At 48.8% G+C, this 19985-nt stretch overlaps 1 protein-coding gene across 1 annotated transcript; it reads left to right on the forward strand.

The window, feature by feature from the left end:
- Positions 1–61: 61 nt before the first annotated feature.
- Positions 62–19735, forward strand: ints6l (integrator complex subunit 6 like). Its single transcript, XM_062523875.1, has 18 exons — positions 62–366; positions 483–560; positions 5600–5749; positions 6760–6849; positions 7196–7379; positions 8296–8424; positions 8749–8912; positions 10619–10771; positions 12122–12254; positions 12891–12985; positions 13139–13249; positions 13517–13732; positions 13930–14056; positions 15085–15227; positions 15378–15606; positions 16276–16653; positions 17230–17323; positions 18008–19735. Exons 1-18 carry the CDS (start codon positions 256–258, stop codon positions 18111–18113), a joined length of 2691 nt encoding a protein of 896 aa, XP_062379859.1. The 5' UTR covers positions 62–255; the 3' UTR covers positions 18114–19735.
- The last annotated feature ends 250 nt before the right edge of the window (positions 19736–19985 follow it).

Raw genomic sequence — 19985 nt, forward strand, 5'->3', positions numbered from 1 at the left:
TGCAGCGGCGGCGCGAAGGCGTTTCGATCTGTTCGGAAGAGAAGTTCTCTAACAGCGCGAGCCTCAGCAGTGCTCAGTAAAGACAGATAGAGAGTCAGGCGGCTGCAAGGGGTGGCAGTACGACCCTCTTTTGGGGGGGTCTGATTATAACAAAAATATATACACACATATATGCATGCCCGGGCCGCTAGCTAGCTCATATGACGATCATAGGTCTTTTTAGTAAGCATATAGCTTAATATCTATACATTTAAAATGCCTATTTTACTTTTCCTGATAGACACGTCCGCCTCTATGAATCAGCGCACTTATTTGGGTACGACGTATCTGGACATTGCTAAAGGCGCGGTTGAGATCTTTATGAAGGTAAAGAATAATTTTACCCCGACTTTTTCAGCTTACTGTTGTACCTTGTTGAAGTTGAAGGTCCATATAATGGAATGAGTCGAAATTAATGTGTATTGTTTCGTTTTCTTTAACAGCTGCGTGCCCGAGACCCGGCTAGTAGAGGCGACAGGTACATGCTAGTTACATTTGATGATCCACCATACGGAGTTAAGGTAAATAAATACTGTTCAATTGTGTTTTAATGTGGTTAAATCTGATATATTTGTCTGACAATGAGGCTCTACTGTCCCTCTGGTTCGTAGCTGCGGGTTTGGGCGGCCTCCCGGTGGAGAAAACGGCTAATTTTTGTTAAAATACCCGCAGACCCGGAGCAGCGCAACCTCTGAACATGGCGGACATTTTGCTTTTGTGTTGGGAAAGCTCTCAGGCGCTGAGATGGAGGCGGAGAGATTTATTATCCGCTGTGACGTCTTGAGTGACGCTATGATGGGCTAACTCTGCCTGGATTGGACAAGTGTCCCGCACTCTTTTTCATACCGTCCTTTAGCATCCGCTCCGTGGCTGACCTCTGTGCATTCCCATTGGCCAGTATGGACAGGGCAAATTAAACGTGTTTGATTTGTCAAAGGCCATTACTGAATTTTGTTTAAGCAGTTAGTTTTTCCTCGCCCTGTGTGAACTCAAACTGCTGTCTTTCTTATGCATAAGTACCCTGATTAAATGTGAACTTCAACACCACCACAATCAGAGAACATGCACTTCTCCCTCCCATTGCCCCCTCCTCTCTCTCCAAGTTCTCATGAGTAGTCCTTAGGCTACATATGAATAGAATACCCACATTCTCTTTTGGAATGAGGGAACTACTATTAACATAATAAGCATGTTAATAAACTAAAGAACAGTGGAACTAGGGTATATGGCAGTGACTACTCACAGTCGACATACTGTGACTGATGCCATAATAGACACAGTAAAGGCCTGGGTCTTTAATCAACATTGTCTACTCTCTCATGTGGCAATCACATTTCAACATAGAGCGGTCACTGAGGTCCCAGCCTGATCTTGTGAGCGCACCCCTAATCTTTATGGTCTTTCAGTTGAACTTTCTGGGACACCCTAGGTGTCAGATGTCAGCACTGCTGAGGAGATTATTTAACAGTGTCAACATAAGTGATTTACTTAGTGGTAGTATGTCAGACTATGCTGACATGACCAAACAGAATTTAGATACAACAAAAATCACCTTGAATGAAAGACATTGTATTTGTTATTTGAAAACCCATAGTGTGAAAGCCCATTTCAGAACACAGACACAAACATATTCTAAAATAATCAGCGCACACTGGAACTTGTATATTGTAGGCTAAACCCAGATTGTATATTCAACATAGCCAACCAAATGAACCAAATCCATAGTATTTCAAATGTGATGTCCAGGATGATTTATGAGTTGACATGTGTTTACACACTGAACATGAGTATGTTTGAGGGCATTACAAGGCCACAAGGCATGGTTAAAGTTGTGGAAGCAAAGTGGTTTTGTGGCACATGCCATTGTAGCATGCCATTGCTGTGTATATGTATGTGCATGTTGTCTGCAGCTACATGTGCAATTGTATGCCGTCTTGTGGTTTGACATTGACACTGACTATGTGAGTGGCTTACTCCCGGGCAGTTCATTAGACTCGTCTTCCTGGCAGGTGTCCAGACACTCTCATGGGGGCTTTTTTCTACCCCTGTCTGCTTTGTGCCACCCACCCCCAACCCCCCTAAATCATCTTATCTCAGAACGACAGGGCATCACAAAGAACCCTGTTGCCAGACCATAATCATTTGTCCACCTGCTTTGTTGAGACAGGCAGAGGGGTGACAAGGCTTCATGCTTGGCATGTGACATGCCAGCCCTGTTCACTTAAGCAATTTGAATGAATGATTCCAAGAATGAAGATTGAGCATTTGTTTTCCACCCAAGCGTAGCTTGTTCCTTTACCTCACTTTGCATTTCACCCCCCCTCCCCGTAGCCCTTAGTCTCTTTCAAGCATCAGTGATAAGGCATCATGAACAGTTTTCTCTGGAGTAATATCTTTAGTGTGGGTCGCACATGTTCAGACCGGGGCAGAATCTGGGTGATTGTGATTCTGGTGTCTGTGCGAGAGTGGCTTGTTCACGCTTGTCAATTATTCATGAGCTTTTCAGCAGCTAATCAGAGAAGAGTTCCAGTGAGCCTCCAGTTCTGACAATGCCCTCCTTTCCTGTCTGTGTGCCTCACTTGTTGTCTCATTCCTGGACAAGTAGAACATTATTCTTAGCTCTGTGGTTGATGGGCTGTTTTTCCCCCCTTCCTGGCATGACGACATGCAGTTTGGCAGCCGACGCCGATGTTTGCAGAAGCAGTTCATCCACTTATGAATCGAGCAACACCCTTAAAGGCCAGAGAGCGCTCCTCTTTGGTTGCGTTGCTGAGACGGCACGTCGCTGGCTTTGTGCTAAGACGCTAATGAGAAAAACACTCAGCCTGTTACACCTAGAAAGAGAGGAGCTGATTTCTGTGAACGTTTGCAGAGGAAGCTTGGGTGGTGTTTGTGTTCCTTTGTCTCTGAGGCAAGAAGGTCACCCCTAAGCCTCCAAATATAGCCAAATTCTTTCAGAGTATAACTATGCAACAGGCAGTAAAACAACATGCAATTTTTAAAGCATGAAACATATCCTACAGCCGAATGTGCTAGGCCTACCGGGTAGGCTTGTAGACAGTGTTGTGTTGCTATCATTGCTCCATGTTTACCCTTCAGATAAGCTCCGTTCTTATCTCTGGCCTGGATCTTGTTTGTGTTACTGTTTGCAATGCTGACAGGTAACGTTAAGCTCTGTAAAGTTGGTGAGACCAAATCCAGCTTTCAGGCCCCGTCTTCCACTTTCTGCTCAGCTGTATGGCCATGGTGACTTGTGAGAGTTGGCTGGGGGGAAAAAAACGCCACTCCGTGTCTTCCTCCCAGCAGTCGCCATCCATGCGTGGAAAAGCCCAGGGAATGCTGGGAACCGCTGTAACATTTTGGGTCAGCGAGGTTCTCCCCGAGAGAGTTAGACAGAGTCCAGATGTGGAGGGGTCGGGGCCGCGATCCGTTCACAGCCCTGGCCATGTGATACGGGATCAGGGCCTCGGCTGGCTGGATGAGCAGTCACTCATTCCACTGTTGTGACAGCTCAACTCCCCACCCTGCCTTTATTTCACACACATGAAGGGAATACCACCCTGCATGGACTTGCCATGTTCTTTCTTTTTTTTTCCCTCTCTCTCTCTCTCTCTCTCTCTCTCTCTCTCGCTTGCCCTCTCCTCATTGACTTTCTGCGTTGTGCTGACGGTTGGGTGTCTTCCTTTTTTTCTTCTTCTTTGTCTTCCCCTATCGGCCTATCTCTGTGTCTTTCCTGTCCCTGTGCTGGCGCGCTCCCTTGTCTAGCGGCTGCAGAGCGGCGCTGTTGGGCACCGTGGCGGCGGGGCCTCTCTGCCTCCACGCGTGCAGCCTTCATCAGGGGAGCAAGTCCTTATCTGTCCAGTGACACAGAGCAGCGCATGGATGCCAGCGGCAGGCTGAGGTGGAGGAGAGGTGGCAGCGGGAAGCCATGCCCATGTTTGGGACTGCGCGCAGTTGGGTAGCACTCCCTAAACCGGTCCCGTCCCCGCCTCTGCCGGGGACTCATCCCTTAATCAGCCACTTAATAACACAATATGCTGCGCCCCACTCGCCGCAAGTGCTATGGGAAATGTGCCGGTAATGGTGGAGTGGCTTGTACGCTGAGCTGATTGAATCCCCTCATCTGTGGCTGTCCGCACACTAGTGTGCGCTCTCTCTTTGCCTTTCTGTGTCACTTTCCCTCTGCCTCCGTCTCCCTTTGTGCGCTGGAAGCCAGACAGCGTTGTGATAATAGAGGCTCTGATCGCTGTCGCACTCCCACAGATGCAATGAATTGTTAATGCCAAGGCAGAGCGAAAGCAGAGGGATGGGTGGGGAAAAATAGAATTACTCTCTGGTTTGAATTATTGAGGGTGAGCTAAGAGTCACACTTACACACTCGGCAGGCGTGCACTCTCTCTCTCTTTCTCACACACACACACACGCGCGCACACACACGCACAACATATGCGTGTGCTTGCATGCCGCCCTGGTGCTGTGGGTGATTCTCCGGCGGTTTAGGGTGTGCATGTGTTATCGCCTTGGGTTTCTCCCCCTTGCCTGTCAGAATGTGCGTTCTGTGAGTGTGCTGTGTGTGTGTGTGTGTGTGTGTGTTCTCGCCCCTGTCATCTCATCCTATATAGCAGATCTGTGGGAGGATCTAGCTTGTTAATTAGCCATTCCAGCGCTTTGAAGGAGCTGCTGTGCTGCCTGTGCATGCTTGTGTGCACTCTGTCATGTTCTCCCAGTATGTTAATGTGGAAGGGGGAGAGAGGGCGCAGCTTTTTGGCCAAAGTCTTTTTTTATTGAATGTGAGCTGGGCTAGAGTCTCTGTCTCCCAGGCACTCACGCACATGCACACACGCGACCGGGCGCCACTGGGTTGAGGGCGTACAGTAGGTTTTTGAAGGAGCTAATATGGGTCAGGTCTGCTATACTGCAGCAGCACAAATGTCATCTCCAGAGAACCGAAAACAAGCCGAACGAGATCCTGCATCGCTAGAATTTTATCTCCGAACTCCCATGCTGCCGAGGCACACAAACGCACACTCACACTCGCGCACAAACATTGAGAACAGCTTATCCTATTTGTTTCCAACCTGACTGGGTCCTGCTCTCTCTGTATCTATCTCTCTGTCTGTCTGCCTGTCATTCTCTTTCTCCTCTCCCTCCCTCCCTCGTTACTTAGGCGTGGTAGCGCTTACGGTGAGAGGGGTAAGCCTGCAGGTCATCCGTAGATTAAGCATAATGCTGGAGCTGAAAGGTGCTTGACCTCGCCTGAGGAAAGAGTGAGAGCAGCAATGCTTAATAGACAATGGGATTATTTATTTCTATATTTATTTGGATAGTTATTTTGATATGTCCATATTGCAGTTGTCAGAACTAGAGGGGAATGTATGCCAGATAAGCCATGGGTTTAAAAAACAGTCCCATCAAATATATCACATCGCTTTAATACTGAACTGTGTTTCTTTCTGGTCATGTGTGTATTTGTGCAATGCCCTGTGCGATGCCATTATGATTATCTGTATGGCTAGTTCTACAGTTTAATGTTGTGCGTGTGTGTGTTTGTGTGTTTCAGGCGGGATGGAGAGAGAACCACGCCACGTTCATGAGCGAGCTGAAGAACCTGCAGGCGTCTGGGCTCACCACCATGGGTCAGGCCCTGCGCTCCGCCTTCGACCTGCTCAACCTCAACAGGCTGGCGTCTGGCATCGACAACTACGGCCAGGTACACTGATATGGTCCAACTGGCCATCGCTGACCCTCATCAGCTTTACATTTAACACCCAGAACGCTATGCACATATTTTAATCCTGTGATTCTCACACATACACATTATTCCGTGTCAATCATGTAAACTAACCTAGAACCTAGAAGTCGTGCTGTTCCACTCATTTACGAAGTACTCACGCGAGCGTTATTTTTTCAGAGGCATACTTTCCGAATGATATTCCTTAGTGCACTGTAATGAGCACGTCTCTGTGACGGTCTGGGCTGAGAATATGAGCTTCTTGTCCATTACCTTCACCATTTCTCACTCTCTCATTCCCCTGTCAGCGCGCCCATTGTTCCCTCACGCTCCCAGTCTGAAAGCATGATGGATTAGATAGGGGAAGGGGGGTTGGGGGGGTCAGTCTAGCACAGTATAGCGCAGAGGTAGTATGTAAATCCACTTACTGTCTCCTTGCGGGGCGAGTGAGCAGGCATGCCCTGACCCCTACAGCACACACTGGGAGCCTGGCTCAGTCCAGCAGTGTCTCTCTCTCTCTCGCTCTCTCTCTCTCTCTCTCTCTCTCTCTCTCTCTTCTCTCTGAGGTTTTCGCTGGACTCCCAGTAGCTAGGAACCTAAGATGCGTGAAAAGACCAGAGGATGAGAACCTCACTGATGGTTGACATCATGGAATATTTCAAAAAGTTTGTGTGAAACGATCAAGTAGAATCCGCTGCAGCATACAGTAGCAGCCGGAGTGGAACAAAATGGAGGAGTCGTGGGGGTGGTGGGCTGCAAACAAATGCTGACACACACAGAGTTCTATTCTGTGTAGAATTTATCCTTGGCTCCCACTGCCTGTTCCAGAGTTACGCAATCCTCCGGCCCTTCTGGTCAGAGAGTGGTGGTCGGAAAGCAGACCCTCTCCGGAGTGTAGCTGGAAGCAGGAGTGGGCAGGCATATGTTGGGCTCGCTAGATGGAAAGTCCTTAACTTAACTTTTAGTTTTTCTCTCTCTATTTCTCTCAGGGCCGTAATCCTTTCTTCCTGGAGCCAGCGGTGATCATCACAATCACAGATGGGAACAAACTGACGCACAGCTCAGGTGTATCTGACGAGGTGAGAGGTCACGGCCCTTGACCCCATCCATCCGTCTGATACGAGCAGCATTGTCAGAAATATTGAGCAGTTTTCGATTTTCAAACAAATATAATTTTGTACTTTGAACTATCTCCTTTGAGCTGAGCTAGTTGTATATGCTTAGTTTCCGGAATGTTTTCGGAATGTTTTCTTCGGAATGTTTTCTCAGACACCTGCGTCCATATAGTTGCAATATGTAGCTTACTGTATGACGATGAGGCCCTTGTAGTGGGCAAGGGAGGACTGTGAATGGTTACTGTTTGAATGTCTCCTGTTACGTGTTTGGGGAGCTGTGCTGACTCCTCTGATCTCCCTCTCCCCCCAGCTGCACCTCCCTCTGAACTCGCCGCTCCCGGGCAGTGAGCTGACCAAGGAGCCGTTCCGCTGGGACCAGCGCCTCTTCGCTCTGGTCCTCCGTATGCCCGGTGCCGCCATGCCGGAGAACGAGCAGCTGGGCAGCGTCCCCACCGATGAGTCGGCCATTACGCAGATGTGTGAAGTTACTGGAGGTACCACAGCACCTGAGCTCTTTACTACTATTCTGCCACAGATATGCACAGATGCACGCACACACACACACGCACACACACGCACACACACACTCTCATTCATGTCATCACACGTACACAAACCACATCTATATGACCAAACTTGCTCATATACATTTTCACACGCTCAAACACAGGCACACACCCATACTGTACATCATGCACATACAGCAATTTCCTGTGTGTTAGCCGCATTTTGTTTAAACCACAGCACAGTGTTTTACGCAACTTAAAAAAGCGAAACCATGTTAATACCATATTAACTGCCCACATGTATTAACCTCACAGCTGAAGAAATTTAGCAAAATCAATGTTTAAACCTTGGCTAACAGTTTGGAAATTACGGTAGACACCTATATGCACACACTTTCATACACATGGGGAGCCATGCATGCACAGATACATTCTTGCTCCCGGTCATGTGCACACACGAGTCTTCTTACACATTCAAAACTGACAACACCTGTGAATATTTAACACAATACGGCCCACAGAAAAACATACACATGCGCTTAAGCACACTTGCACAGACAGGCCCCCACACATGCACACACGCTTGCTGTGGTGCCGTTTCCAGCCCACTGCACGGCTGCCAGAACGCTCTCTGCTCCGCGTGGAGTAATGCGGAGCAGATCCGTTTCCATGAGGGAAGGTCAGGGGAGCGCATTGGCCAATAGAGCAGATATAAACACCTGACACGGCAGCACGGGGCATGCTGGACACACATGAGCTCCATGTGTTCATGACTGCAGGAGTGGCAGTTGAAATGAATGCTTTGTGGACTTCATGTTTTTTCTCTCTCTCTCTCCTTCTGTCTTTGTCCTCTACCGCTACTTCTCTCTCTCTATCTCTCTCTCTCTTTTTATCTACTCATCAGGCCGTTCCTACTGTGTTCGCACTCAGAGAATGCTCAACCAGTGTCTGGAGTCTCTGGTGCAGAAGGTTCTGAGCGGTGTGGTGATTAATTTTGAGAAGACGGGGCCGGACCCCCCTATGCTGGGAGAAGGTAGGCTCAGCTATCAGCAGTCACGGTCTATAACAGTGATGTATGTCACCGAGCAGCCGGCACTCTCTGAGCAGGCTGGGTGGCTTTGTAAGCAGATGTGTGCGAGTTTATTCGGAGGCAGGGAATGTCCACTTAGCATTTTAGGTTTGGGGTGGAGTAGCTGAGTGGCTTGTAGATATTTATGGCCTTTCTTTTTTGCTGTCTTTCTTACTTTTGCCCTCTCGTTCCCTCTATGTCTGTCTCTGTCTCTGTCTCTCTCTCTCTCTCTCTCTCTCTCTCTCTCTCTCTCTCTCTCTCTCTCTCTCTCTTTCTCTCCTCTTGCAGATGGGCAGGTTGATCCGACCCGGTCCGTGTCGTCCTTCAGTCCACAGCCCTGGCACAGCTGCCACAAGCTCATCTACGTGCGTCCCAATCCCAAGACGGGGGTGCCCGTGGGCCACTGGCCCATCCCCGAGTCCTTCTGGCCCGACCAGAACTCGCCCACTCTGGTGAGCATTGGCATCCGTTTGACCGCCAGTGGTTCTTACTGCACTCAGTCAGACAGGTCACCCGCTTATAAGTATGAAAACTTTTGCTCAGCGCAAATGGTGTTGTTGTTTTGTGCCATCATGCCAAGGTCAGTCTGTCCTATGGGAGATGTAGTTCCCTAAACTGTGAAACCAGAAGGAAGCCACAGTTTGCCTCACTTGCAGTCAGCAGCATTTTGTAATTTAGATTCAACCAGATGTTCCAGAAAACAGATGCTACTCTCACTCTCCTAAAAGTTGCCTTACCTTGGAGACTTGGCGAAAACATACTGACAGACTGGCACGCACACTCACACACTCACTCACCCACTCACCCACTCACACCTCCACACATACGCACACATTGATCACCACTTTGGTGCCTCCTCCTCCTCTTGTCTGTGTTCATCCCAACCCTCATACTCTCCAACACAGCAAGCGAACTGAAGCTGTACAGGAGCCCATCTGGCCTGCTGCGATGCCCTGAGCACACAGTGAGCGTCAGCAACACCTCCCTGTGGGGACGCTCCTGGTCACCCTCCGCGCGGCCTCACGTGCGTCCAGGGAACGAGGCTTTCACGGGGGTATTAAAAACGCTCTCCTCTGGGGAGGCTGGCCACTGGCCCACCAGCTCAGCCACTCATCAATCAGCCGCGTTTCCTTTAGGGTGGCGGACCGGCTGGGATCCTCACAGGACGCCAAAGTGCAAAGAGTGCAGAGGCAGCAGTGCTGAAGGATGATCACGCACCGTAATGGCTCCAGGCTTTTGTTCTGTGGAACTCGTCCGCCCAAAAGGCCGCATATGCCCCCATCACCACGCTTGAGCGTGATCACGTCTCGGCAGTGCAGAGTTCAGCTCCGCTCTGGCCATTTAGCCTGATCAAAGAGACTGCAGGCCTCGTATCATATCAGGCAGGGATCTTGGCTCCCCCCTGAACACCCTGATCAGTCTGTTTAATGGAGAGTGCAGGAGGGGGTTTAATGACTCGTCCGCTCGGTTCAAGTGCCCTCCCTTGACCCCGCTCGGTGCCAGCCATATGATTTCCTTCCTCCGCTGCTCTGCCGCGTCCTCCAGAGTGCATGAAACTGAAAAGCACAGTGGGCGTGAGCAGAAGCGCTTGTTCCTGTTGCTTTAGAAATCTCTCTCTCTCTCTCTCTCTCTTTTTTTTTTAGACTTTTGTTTTTAGCGTGGGTATTTTCGAATGTCAGCGCCTGAAAGGAGTTGTTTTGTGAGCTGGTGCGTTGCCGTGGGATATGTGTGTGGGCATGGGTTTAGGGTTTAACATAGTGGCTGGCTGGGCTTTGCTGGCCCGCAACAGGGGAACCCAATGCCTCTGGCTTGACATGTACAGAATTTATTTTTGGGGGCCAAAGGGCTAAACATACACAACACACACACAAGCCCTGCTTTCCAGCGACAGTCTACAAGTCTGTGCTGTGATCCCTTTTTAACATCAGTGTCTGTATCCTAAGTGTTTTTTTTTGTGTGTGTGTGTGTGTGGCTCTGATATAGATAAACAGCTTATGTTGTCATGTGCCTGGTATGGGTGGGGGCTTCCTCCACCCAACTGGCCCCATGCTCCACTCCCTCCGTCTCTTCTCTTAACTCACACCACGCTGATTGTGTCCCATGAGTTCCCAATGCCACCCATGCCAACCCTCTGCTCCTGTTCCTTACCCCCTGGCAGCCGCCCCGCTCTGCCCACCCGGTGGTGCGCTTCTCCTGCGTGGACTGTGAGCCCATGGTGATCGACAAGCTGCCCTTCGACAAGTACGAGCTGGAGCCCTCGCCCCTCACGCAGTACATCCTGGAGAGGAAGTCACCGCACATGTGCTGGCAGGTAAGGCTCCGCCTCCACGCTCCGACCAGGGTGAGCTGGCACACCCAACACCGCCCATTTGATTACGCAGCTTGTCTGCCTGTAATAAACAAATAAGTGCTAGCCAGTGAAAAGTGCAAACGTTTTTTTCGGTTTCAGACCATCATCAGTGCAAATATTTACAGAAAAGACACACCTTTATATAGAACCTCTTAATTAGATGAGGCTGATTTTGGAGTTGTCACTCAATTAAACTATACAAGTACAAGAGTCATGTTTTCCAGAATTGTATTTGTATACAAAGCCTTGGGATGGAACAGATCCAACAATATAATAACTGGCTTTGTGCTGACAACACAGACATAATAACATGTGGTGCTATATTTTGAATGGATGCGGAGCTAGTCAGAAGTGTATGGTGGGACTCTCTGAATGAGATGGTGTTTCAGGGTTATGTACGGTTTACAGATTAGCATGTAATGACTGTGCCAGAACAAGCCTGTTCAACAGGTGTTGTAAAAAAAAAAAGACACTTGGCACAAACTCAACTTGAGGCAATTTGCAAGTTGTTTTATATCCGTGTTCCTATTCTAGGCAGATAAAAATAAACAGTTCTGTTCAGAGCTAATGCTCTGTTGATGACTCACAGGCTTGGGGGCATATAAATGTAATGATGCAACGCTCTGCCCATTCCCCCTGCACCAGTAGGGTATATCTGATGAAGTCAGGTGAAAGTCTGCTATGCTCCTTTAAAGTGTGGAATTTTCCCCACATGAGTCTGAGGAGGATCAAAGGGCATGGAGACATGGCCCAGATCAGATCAACCCATAAACCAAAGCCATGCCAATGCCCTTTGAGTGTCATAAACAGCCGCAGGCTTGGAGCTGCCACACTGGATTGGTACTCCATAGGTACTCCACCTAAACAGTAATGATGAGCAAGGGAATGGTAAGATGTTAGCGGTTAGCAGCCAGACTGATTAAGCACCGTGAGTGCAGAGAGACGGCAGGTGGCGCGCCGAGGGAGGCCGTCTCTGGGAAGCAGCCCCCGTCCCTGCCCTGCCCCCCCCGGGGGATGGCGTGTTGCGCTGCAGCGCTGGATGGGTGGGCGGCTGGGGAGGGGGACCGATTTAGCAGGAGCGTCTCTGGGGGAGCCTCCTGGAGTAACGAGGCATGGAGGCAGCATCGCGCAGCACAGCACTGGTCCCCGAGGCAGCGCCGGCCTGTTTGCTCTGGGTGCGTTCGCTCGAATACTAAGCGAAGCGGTGGAGTTAAAGAGCTTGAAGCTACAGCATTGTAACCCTTTCTCTCTCTCTCTCTCTGTCTCTCTCTCTCCCTCCCTCCCCCCATCTCTCTTTTTTCTCCGTCTCAGGTGTTTGTGAACTGCAGTGGGAAGCACAGCGAGCTGGCTCACCCGTTTGGTTACCTGAAAGCGAGCACCACGCTCACCTGTGTCAACCTCTTCGTCATGCCTTACAACTACCCTGTCCTGTTGCCTCTGCTTGGTATGTGTCCCGGCGTGCAGGGCTGTCTGAACTCAAGCACACCCGACACGCACACGGAGAGGGCTAAAGAAAGTTTAACTAGGGCCTCAGGTTACACTATAGCATTACACTGAAAGTTGGTGCTGGAGGTTTGGAGCTAATCAGGACGTGGTGGAAACTTGAACGCTTGAAAAATCGGTGTTTAGATTATTACAATGAGTGGTTCTGTCTGAGGAAAAGCGGTTGGGCTGTGTATCGGCTGAAAAACATAGGCAGCTTGTTAGAAGCGTATGGCCACATTTTCCATCCATGCACTCATACTTCCTAATTTAGCCTGATTAACCCTCAAACTCTATTAGGCAGAGGAGCAAATCAAAGAGCCAGACGCTCAGGGCACAGGGACTGCATTAACGGCCCCCACTGGGCTTACTGTAGCATTTGTCACTGTCTTGTGCTTCCGTCGCCTTTTCAAGATTTTTAGCCCGACTAAATGAATGTGTCAGCTATGTTACCATGGAAGCCAAATAAAGCCCTTCTGGGGTTGGATGTAGCATTGTGTGTTGTCTCAGTTTGAGCACAGTACCTTCCTTAGCATCTCTCTGTCTTGTGTTTCCTTCCTCTTTTCTCACTGTCTCTCGCCAACATGTCTCTCAACAGACGACCTGTTTAAAGTGCACAAGCTGAAGCCAAACCTAAAATGGCGACAGGCCTTTGAGATCTACCTGAAGTCCATGCCACCATATTTCCTACTGGTAAGACCATGCTTAGTCATTTAATGTCAATAATATCTCAAATATAATATCAATAAATGATTGTTTTAATGAGCAGTGTTTTTACATGTTTTTAAACACATTTGTAAATTAGGATGATATTCTTTATTAACACTACTGTCATCTGTTCTCCAGCCCTTGAAGAAGGCACTGAGGATGATGGGAGCTCCGAATCTAATCTCCGACAACATGGACTGTGGCCTGAGCTACAGCGTCATCTCCTACCTGAAGAAGCTCAGCCAACAGGTCAGTCCAGCCGGCCCGGTCCAGCTCCTCCGCGCTCCGGCCAAGTCCACTTTTATTGGCACTGACAGGAAAGCAGTGGGGGGAAATATTCAGACCGAGACAAGTCAGCAGGGATCTATTATTTATTATATCTGCAAGGAGCACATGAAACGAATGTTCAACAATAGCAGTTACATGAAAAGAAACAAGACCCTGCTGATGTGCTCGCCTTGTATTTTCTTGGATTAGCTGTGCTGTTGGCTAACTAGACCTTGGCGTTTTTCACAGGCCAAAATCGAGTCAGACCGTCTGATTGCGTCTGTGGGCAAGAAGCCCCCTCAGGAAACGGGCATCAAGGTGAAGAACCACTCCAGTGCCCTGTCGCTGGCGCACCGCCGGGACTTCAAGCAGCTGCTCCAGGGGATCACCGGGGAGATGCCGCTACGGCTCGCCGACATCAACTTCAAAGAGTTCGCTGGCTTCCAGATCGCACTGCTCAACAAGGTACCACCGCCAGGCCATCAATGAAATATTAACGCCGGAGATCGTGTTTTTTTGGGTCGAGATCGATTTGGCAGAGGGGGTTATGAAAAGCCAGCACTGTTTGCTTAATATGATAAGATTCAAGAAGGCCTTTGAACATTAGTCATAAATCACATTTTTCTCCTCTCGCATTTTTTCTCCCTCTATTTCCTGTGAAGGATCTGAAGCCCCAGGCCTATCGGAATGCCTATGACATTCCAAGACGGAACCTTCTGGATCAGGTGACCCGCATGCGCTCCAACCTTCTGAGGACAACCCAGAAGCTCATTAGGGGACAGGATGAAGGTAAACGATTCCAAAAACTCGGGGGAAATAAACACATTCACTCCTCACTGATTCAAGTCCGCTGTCAAGTTTAAACTTTTAATGTGTTAATCATCGGACTTTTCTGCTTAACTACTTAAAGCTTTCCCCATTGCACTGCACTGCATTACACTAAGGCCCTTGTAACAGTCCGTTTTGATGCTGCATATTAAGTGAGCATATTTCCATTGCCACAAGGAAGGACAAAGGGCTTCCCCTTTTTGTTCCAGTAATACAAGGTTTCAAAACACTGGAAGGAAGGTGTTCACACAGGATAAGTAATCTTTTGGAGACAAACACAATATTTTTCCTTGATATTTCAAGGAATTGCCTATGATTTTCCTTTTATTGATGGCAACGAAAAACATGTAAAATATAATTGCCCTGAGCTTTCTAAACAGCCATAGAAGTAGCAGTTGAATTGAAACCAGCTGGTGCAGTCTGCAAAGATGGGGAATAACCCTGTGTGTCCAAGAGCTGCTGCAGTGGCCTCACTTTGTCTTAGACATCTGTGTGTGCAGACAAAGGCCCAATTATGCAACTGTGGTGAGCCTTTAATGTTTTAAGGCCCATTTCCATTGACTAGGCAAGAATCCACGTTGTGATGATCCATATGTGCTGGCAGACAAAAAGCAAAAGCCAAAAGTATTGCTTCGGAGATGTTGTGTCATTTGGGTCAGGGATTTCTCAGACATCAGTGGTTTATGCCAAGTCCTGTCTATTTGTTTGATGTGAAGAGGTCATCACTGGCTATTTGTGTCGTATCTGGTTGGAATCAAAACAGGCCTCTTTCATCGCACTGGACTCTGTGTACTAGTGGACACAAGAGTCTGCTTTATTGGCTAACTCTACCGGCATACTGCCCACAACCGCTCAGAAAGATGAGCCTGAGCCACACATTAATAAACTCTAATGGGGTTAGTTACCCTCGGCGTGCCCTTTCCAAAGTTATGAGTGCAGGACGTAACGGATGTGTCCGGGGCATCATCACTCTTCTCTCCTCCACACAGACTACCTGCACAGCATCCCAGTGGGCCAGATGGGCAACTATCAGGAGTACCTGAAGATGATGCCCTCGCCGCTGCGGGAGATCGACCCTGACCAGCCCAAGCGCCTGCACACGTTTGGGAACCCCTTCAAGCAGGATAAGAAGGTACCCACGAGCGCACTCTGTCCTCCCACCCTTACTCCATTGTGCCGCTTCCTCTGATTCTATAGGACACACTGAGAGCGCCTTAGTTATTCTGAAGGCCTTCCTTCCTGTCTGTGGCCCTGCATCACAATGTGTGTCCTCTCCCCCCAGGGCATGATGATCGACGAGGCCGACGAGTTTGTGACGGGCCCCCAAAACAAGAAGCGGGGCAACTCGGGGGACCCCAACTCGGGCGCGGCCCCCAAGCGGCGGAGGAGCATGTCGCCGCTACTGCGGCGGCCGCAGACTCCGCCCATCATCACCAACCACGTGGTGAACAAAGGAGCGCCCGGAGCCCAGGGCCAGCAGGGCCTCATCAAGCCAATCCCACTGCTCAAAGGTAATTAGGCTGGGAGAACAGGAGGAGCGCACACTAATGAGCTGAGAGAGAGAGGGAGAGAGGGAGAGGAGGGAGGAAGAGACAGAGAGAGAGATGGGTCAAGACAAAGAGGAAGGTTGTTGGAGAAATCTTTAGTTGTGAGCGTTAAAGGAGAGCTCAGAGCCGTCGCTGCTTTATCTGGCATGAATGAGTGGACAGTATTATGTCTGAGTCTGGCTTCAGTGTGTTCAGCTCCACAGCCATAGCTCTTAGCTCTGAGTCATCCTAGCATATAACCACTGCACACTTCCTTAGGCTGACCAAGTTTGAGAACGAAACTATTTAGTTTCGTGATTTGGTACAGGCAGTATCCTGCAATTAGGACCGTCAAATGTTATTTAGTGTCCCTTCCTCATACCTTTCTGTTATGGTTGGATTGAGTGTGCCCTAATACCATTGTTTCCAAGTGTGTTAGGCAAGCTCAGTCAAGTTTGCTTGCTCAAGCAAACATAATAAAATATGTATTGTTTCCTAACTGTAGACAATGACATGTACACCAGCTTTGGACGGAATCCAATTATCTTTAGCCTCAAACGACAGTGTAAATGATGCCTACACAGGTGTTCAGAGAAAAGGTCATTTTTTTTACTTCAGTCAAAATATTTACAGTTAGCCTGTCTCCCCCTACAGGAGTGGAGGGGAATAGTGTCCTAGGAACAGAGAGCAATGGAGACCGAGGACCAGGTACAGAGGCCAATGACGGCTGGCCTGGAGGGGTGGATGGCAGTCCTGCAGGCATCTCATTGGATGAGAGGGAAGGGGGAGGCCTGAGTGACAGCAGCGAGGACCAGTCCGGGATGGACGAGTGTCTCAGCGAGGACGGCCTGGACGAGAGGCCGTTGGACGGCCAGGAGAACTGCGAGGGCCTGAGTCCTCCCGGCCAGGAGGGGGTGACCGACGGGACCGTAGGGGAGAGCACCCCCGGGACGGTCATCATGATCCCACTGGAGGGCAGCAACGCCGAGCTGCGCTCACGGGTCATCAAGGAGGTCCGCAAGCCTGGTCGCAGTGAGTATCTCCAGCGCCTACACACAGACACACGCACACACAAGCACACACACACACAAGCACACACACACACACACAAATAACAGCTCTGGGCTCAGACTTACACACACACACACACACACACACACACACACACACACACACACACACACACACACACACACACACACACTCACACTCACACACACACACACACACACACACATATATACAGTACATACCAGGCATTCTTATTCCATGACATGAAGTCACTTCCACTGCGGTCCCTTTCTGGCCTCTGTTTCACTTAACTGATAGTGAAAAGAGAGCACTCACATGCTCCCAGAGAGATTGCCCAAGGGCTGGGAAATGGTTAGACTGTGGTGGATGGAGAGGCTGCCTGTCTGAATATAGCTGTGTGCATATGCCAGCTGAAGCCCTGAGCTGGACTAAAAGGCTTTTCTTTGTGAGCGTGTTGGACTGTGTCAGGTTCAGTGTAGAACAAACCATTGTGTTGTGCTATATAAGGCTTGAAGGTTGATATTGATCTTGATGGTCTTAGCTTTCTTCTAATCTCTGCCATGTGCTTCTCCCCAGACTATGAGACTATCTTCAGACTACTGGAGGAGGTGAAAGGGCCGGTGTCTGTGCAGAGGTACTTCATCCACCACGCCATCAAAGAGGCTGCCAGGTGAGTCAGAAAGCTCATACCACATGCCCACTGTTGTATTCATTGCCTTTCTTTCATACTGCGTTCACTATACCTTCTGTGAGCAGAGTTAGCCTTTCCTTCTGACAGACTGTGGTCGCTGTAGTTCAGGCCCAGTTCGCTGAGTACACAAATAATTGGATGGTTGCCCCTCTCCTCAGATATTTCCTGAGTGGCTGATACAGTCAGACTGATTCTAATTACAGAATCTGTTATTATTTTATTTAAAAAGGACCTGTGTTTGTGGTGGTTACCAGCATGTAAAGCAGGCCAGATGAAGTGCTAAATGCACCTTGAAGGCTTTCAAATAGTTGATTCCTGTATTGAGGCACATTGTGTCCAGCAAATGCTGCAGGAGCCAAAAGACATTGAGGTCGCATCTGTTGTGCCCACCACCAATCTGGCACCCTGCTGTGGTGCTACACGGGCACACGCCGCCTGTCCACTTTCTGCCTTTCACTCTTCCTGAATGGACACAGCCTCCTGCTGCCTCAGACTCGCCCTGATATCTCGTCTTGCGCTCTCCCTCTCTCTCATTCACTCCCTCGCTTGCTCTTCCCATCCCCCACCCCGTTTCTGTTCTCTGTGACCTACACCTCTCCCTCTGTCTCTCTCTCCCTCTGTCGTTCGTTCCGTCCCTCACGTCTGTCTGTTTTCTCGGCGCAGGTTTAAGAAGCGGGTGCTGATCCAGCAGCTGGAGACGGCTCTGGAGGAGATGGAGGAGAAGCAGATGCTGCCGCAGAGGGTCAACAACAACATCCACGGCAGATAGTGTCACCACCTGTCCCCACTGACCGCAGACAAAGAGAAAGAAGAGATGGAAAGATACACACACACGCACGCAAAACAGAAGGCACGGGAAGAGAGAGAAGGGGCCACACCGACACACACACACACACACACACGCACGCACACACACACACACACACACACACACACACACACACACACACACACACACACACACACACACACACACACACACACACACACACACACACACACACACACACACACACACACACACCAACTGACCCTGATGAGGAGAAAAGACTGACCAATCAGCAGCTCCCTCAGGGCACAGCTGAGCCCAAGGAAAGGGGAGACATGGGATATGGGAGACACAGGAGGATGACAAGATCCAGATTTTTTTTTTTTTTTTTTTTTTTTTAAGACAAAGGTCACGCTAGTTTGAGTGTTCTTTTTTTTGGAAAGGGGGGGGGGCTGTTCTGAAAGTCATGAGACATTAAATCAAGACTCACAGCTACTGTAGTCTGTTTCTGAACCAGCTGACCACGCCGACACCGCATCTACAGATACACGGACAAAAAACACACACTCCAGAGAGTAAGCATGATGCGCAGTGTCTGCGAAGCTTCTAAGAAGCCACGGGTCAGGGCTGGAGATTTTTGTTACATGAAGCGTAACCTTCATGCAGGTGAAAGATTGGAAATGTCAGAATGCCAGATGTAGTGTAGTACGATTCCTGTCGTTTTTAAACAAGCCACAGGTTTATAGACCAAGGGGTAACTATTGGCCACCCAACAGCTGATGTGTTCTACACCACTACACAGCAATAATCAGAATGGCATCATTTGCTGAGGGAGTTCAACTTAACTTCCTGAATTGACACCACTTGAAATTCAGTGTGGCTGCAAGCTTACAAAGTAGGGGGAGCAACTAGCTGGTTCAATTAACAATCTGAGGCCCACATGAAAAGTCTACCTCAGTCTGAAATGTGGAGTTCACTTTTCTGTGCTCTGGGATAGGGTGTGATTGATCCTGCACGTACAAATGTCTATTGATGAAAGTGGAGGACGTTAATATGGCCGTTGCTTGTCGACAACCTCCTCACATGCAAGCAGTCCTTTAAGCAATAGTCTCTGAAGAACACTGGCTCTACAATGAGGTTCAGCACTTAAAACAGGCTGGTAGATGTCCATGAGGACTAGGAGGGGGTGGGGGGGTGGGGGGCACGTGTTTGGTTAAGGCCTGGCCCACGTTGTGTTCGGGTCCACAGAACTTTCATTGTCCTGCCTCAGAAAGTGTGTGGTGGTCCAAAATCTCTGCAGCCCCATCATACGTCACCTGTTCCTTGTGGGGTAGCTGCAAAGGCCTTCATTTGGCAGTTCAGAGTAACTTGTTGGAGGCCATCATACAGTAAACTCCCAGTTGTTGTTCCTTGAGTTTGTTTTTTTGAATAGCAGATGTATACTACTTTTAAATGTTCATAAATAAAATATAGATTATTTTTGGATGGTATTCTTACCAGAACCTAAAAATGAGAATATTTTAAAAGTTGTATAAAACATTTTGTAAACTGTTATTATATATAAAAATCTGAAAATTTTATGATTTTTTTAAGAAACAACAAAATAAACATGACAAAGTTCAGACTGTGTGCGTTTATGTACCAATGTAGATATGAAACTGAAGATCATTTTAGGCTTTGTGTAGTTCTATACCTGAGGTAGCAATACTCCACTATCATCAGTGACAGTACGGTTCATTGAGTTTGGCCTTTTTTTGCATGCAGCCTTATCACATAGCCATGGGCCAGTTTCAGAGTATGTGAATGAGACACATCCTAATTTCACAATAGGATGAATGTGATGCGAGCAGATACTGCTTACACATTGACAGC

Source organism: Sardina pilchardus, chromosome 21, assembly GCF_963854185.1.
Source record: "Sardina pilchardus chromosome 21, fSarPil1.1, whole genome shotgun sequence".
NCBI classification, from domain to species: domain Eukaryota; kingdom Metazoa; phylum Chordata; class Actinopteri; order Clupeiformes; family Clupeidae; genus Sardina; species Sardina pilchardus.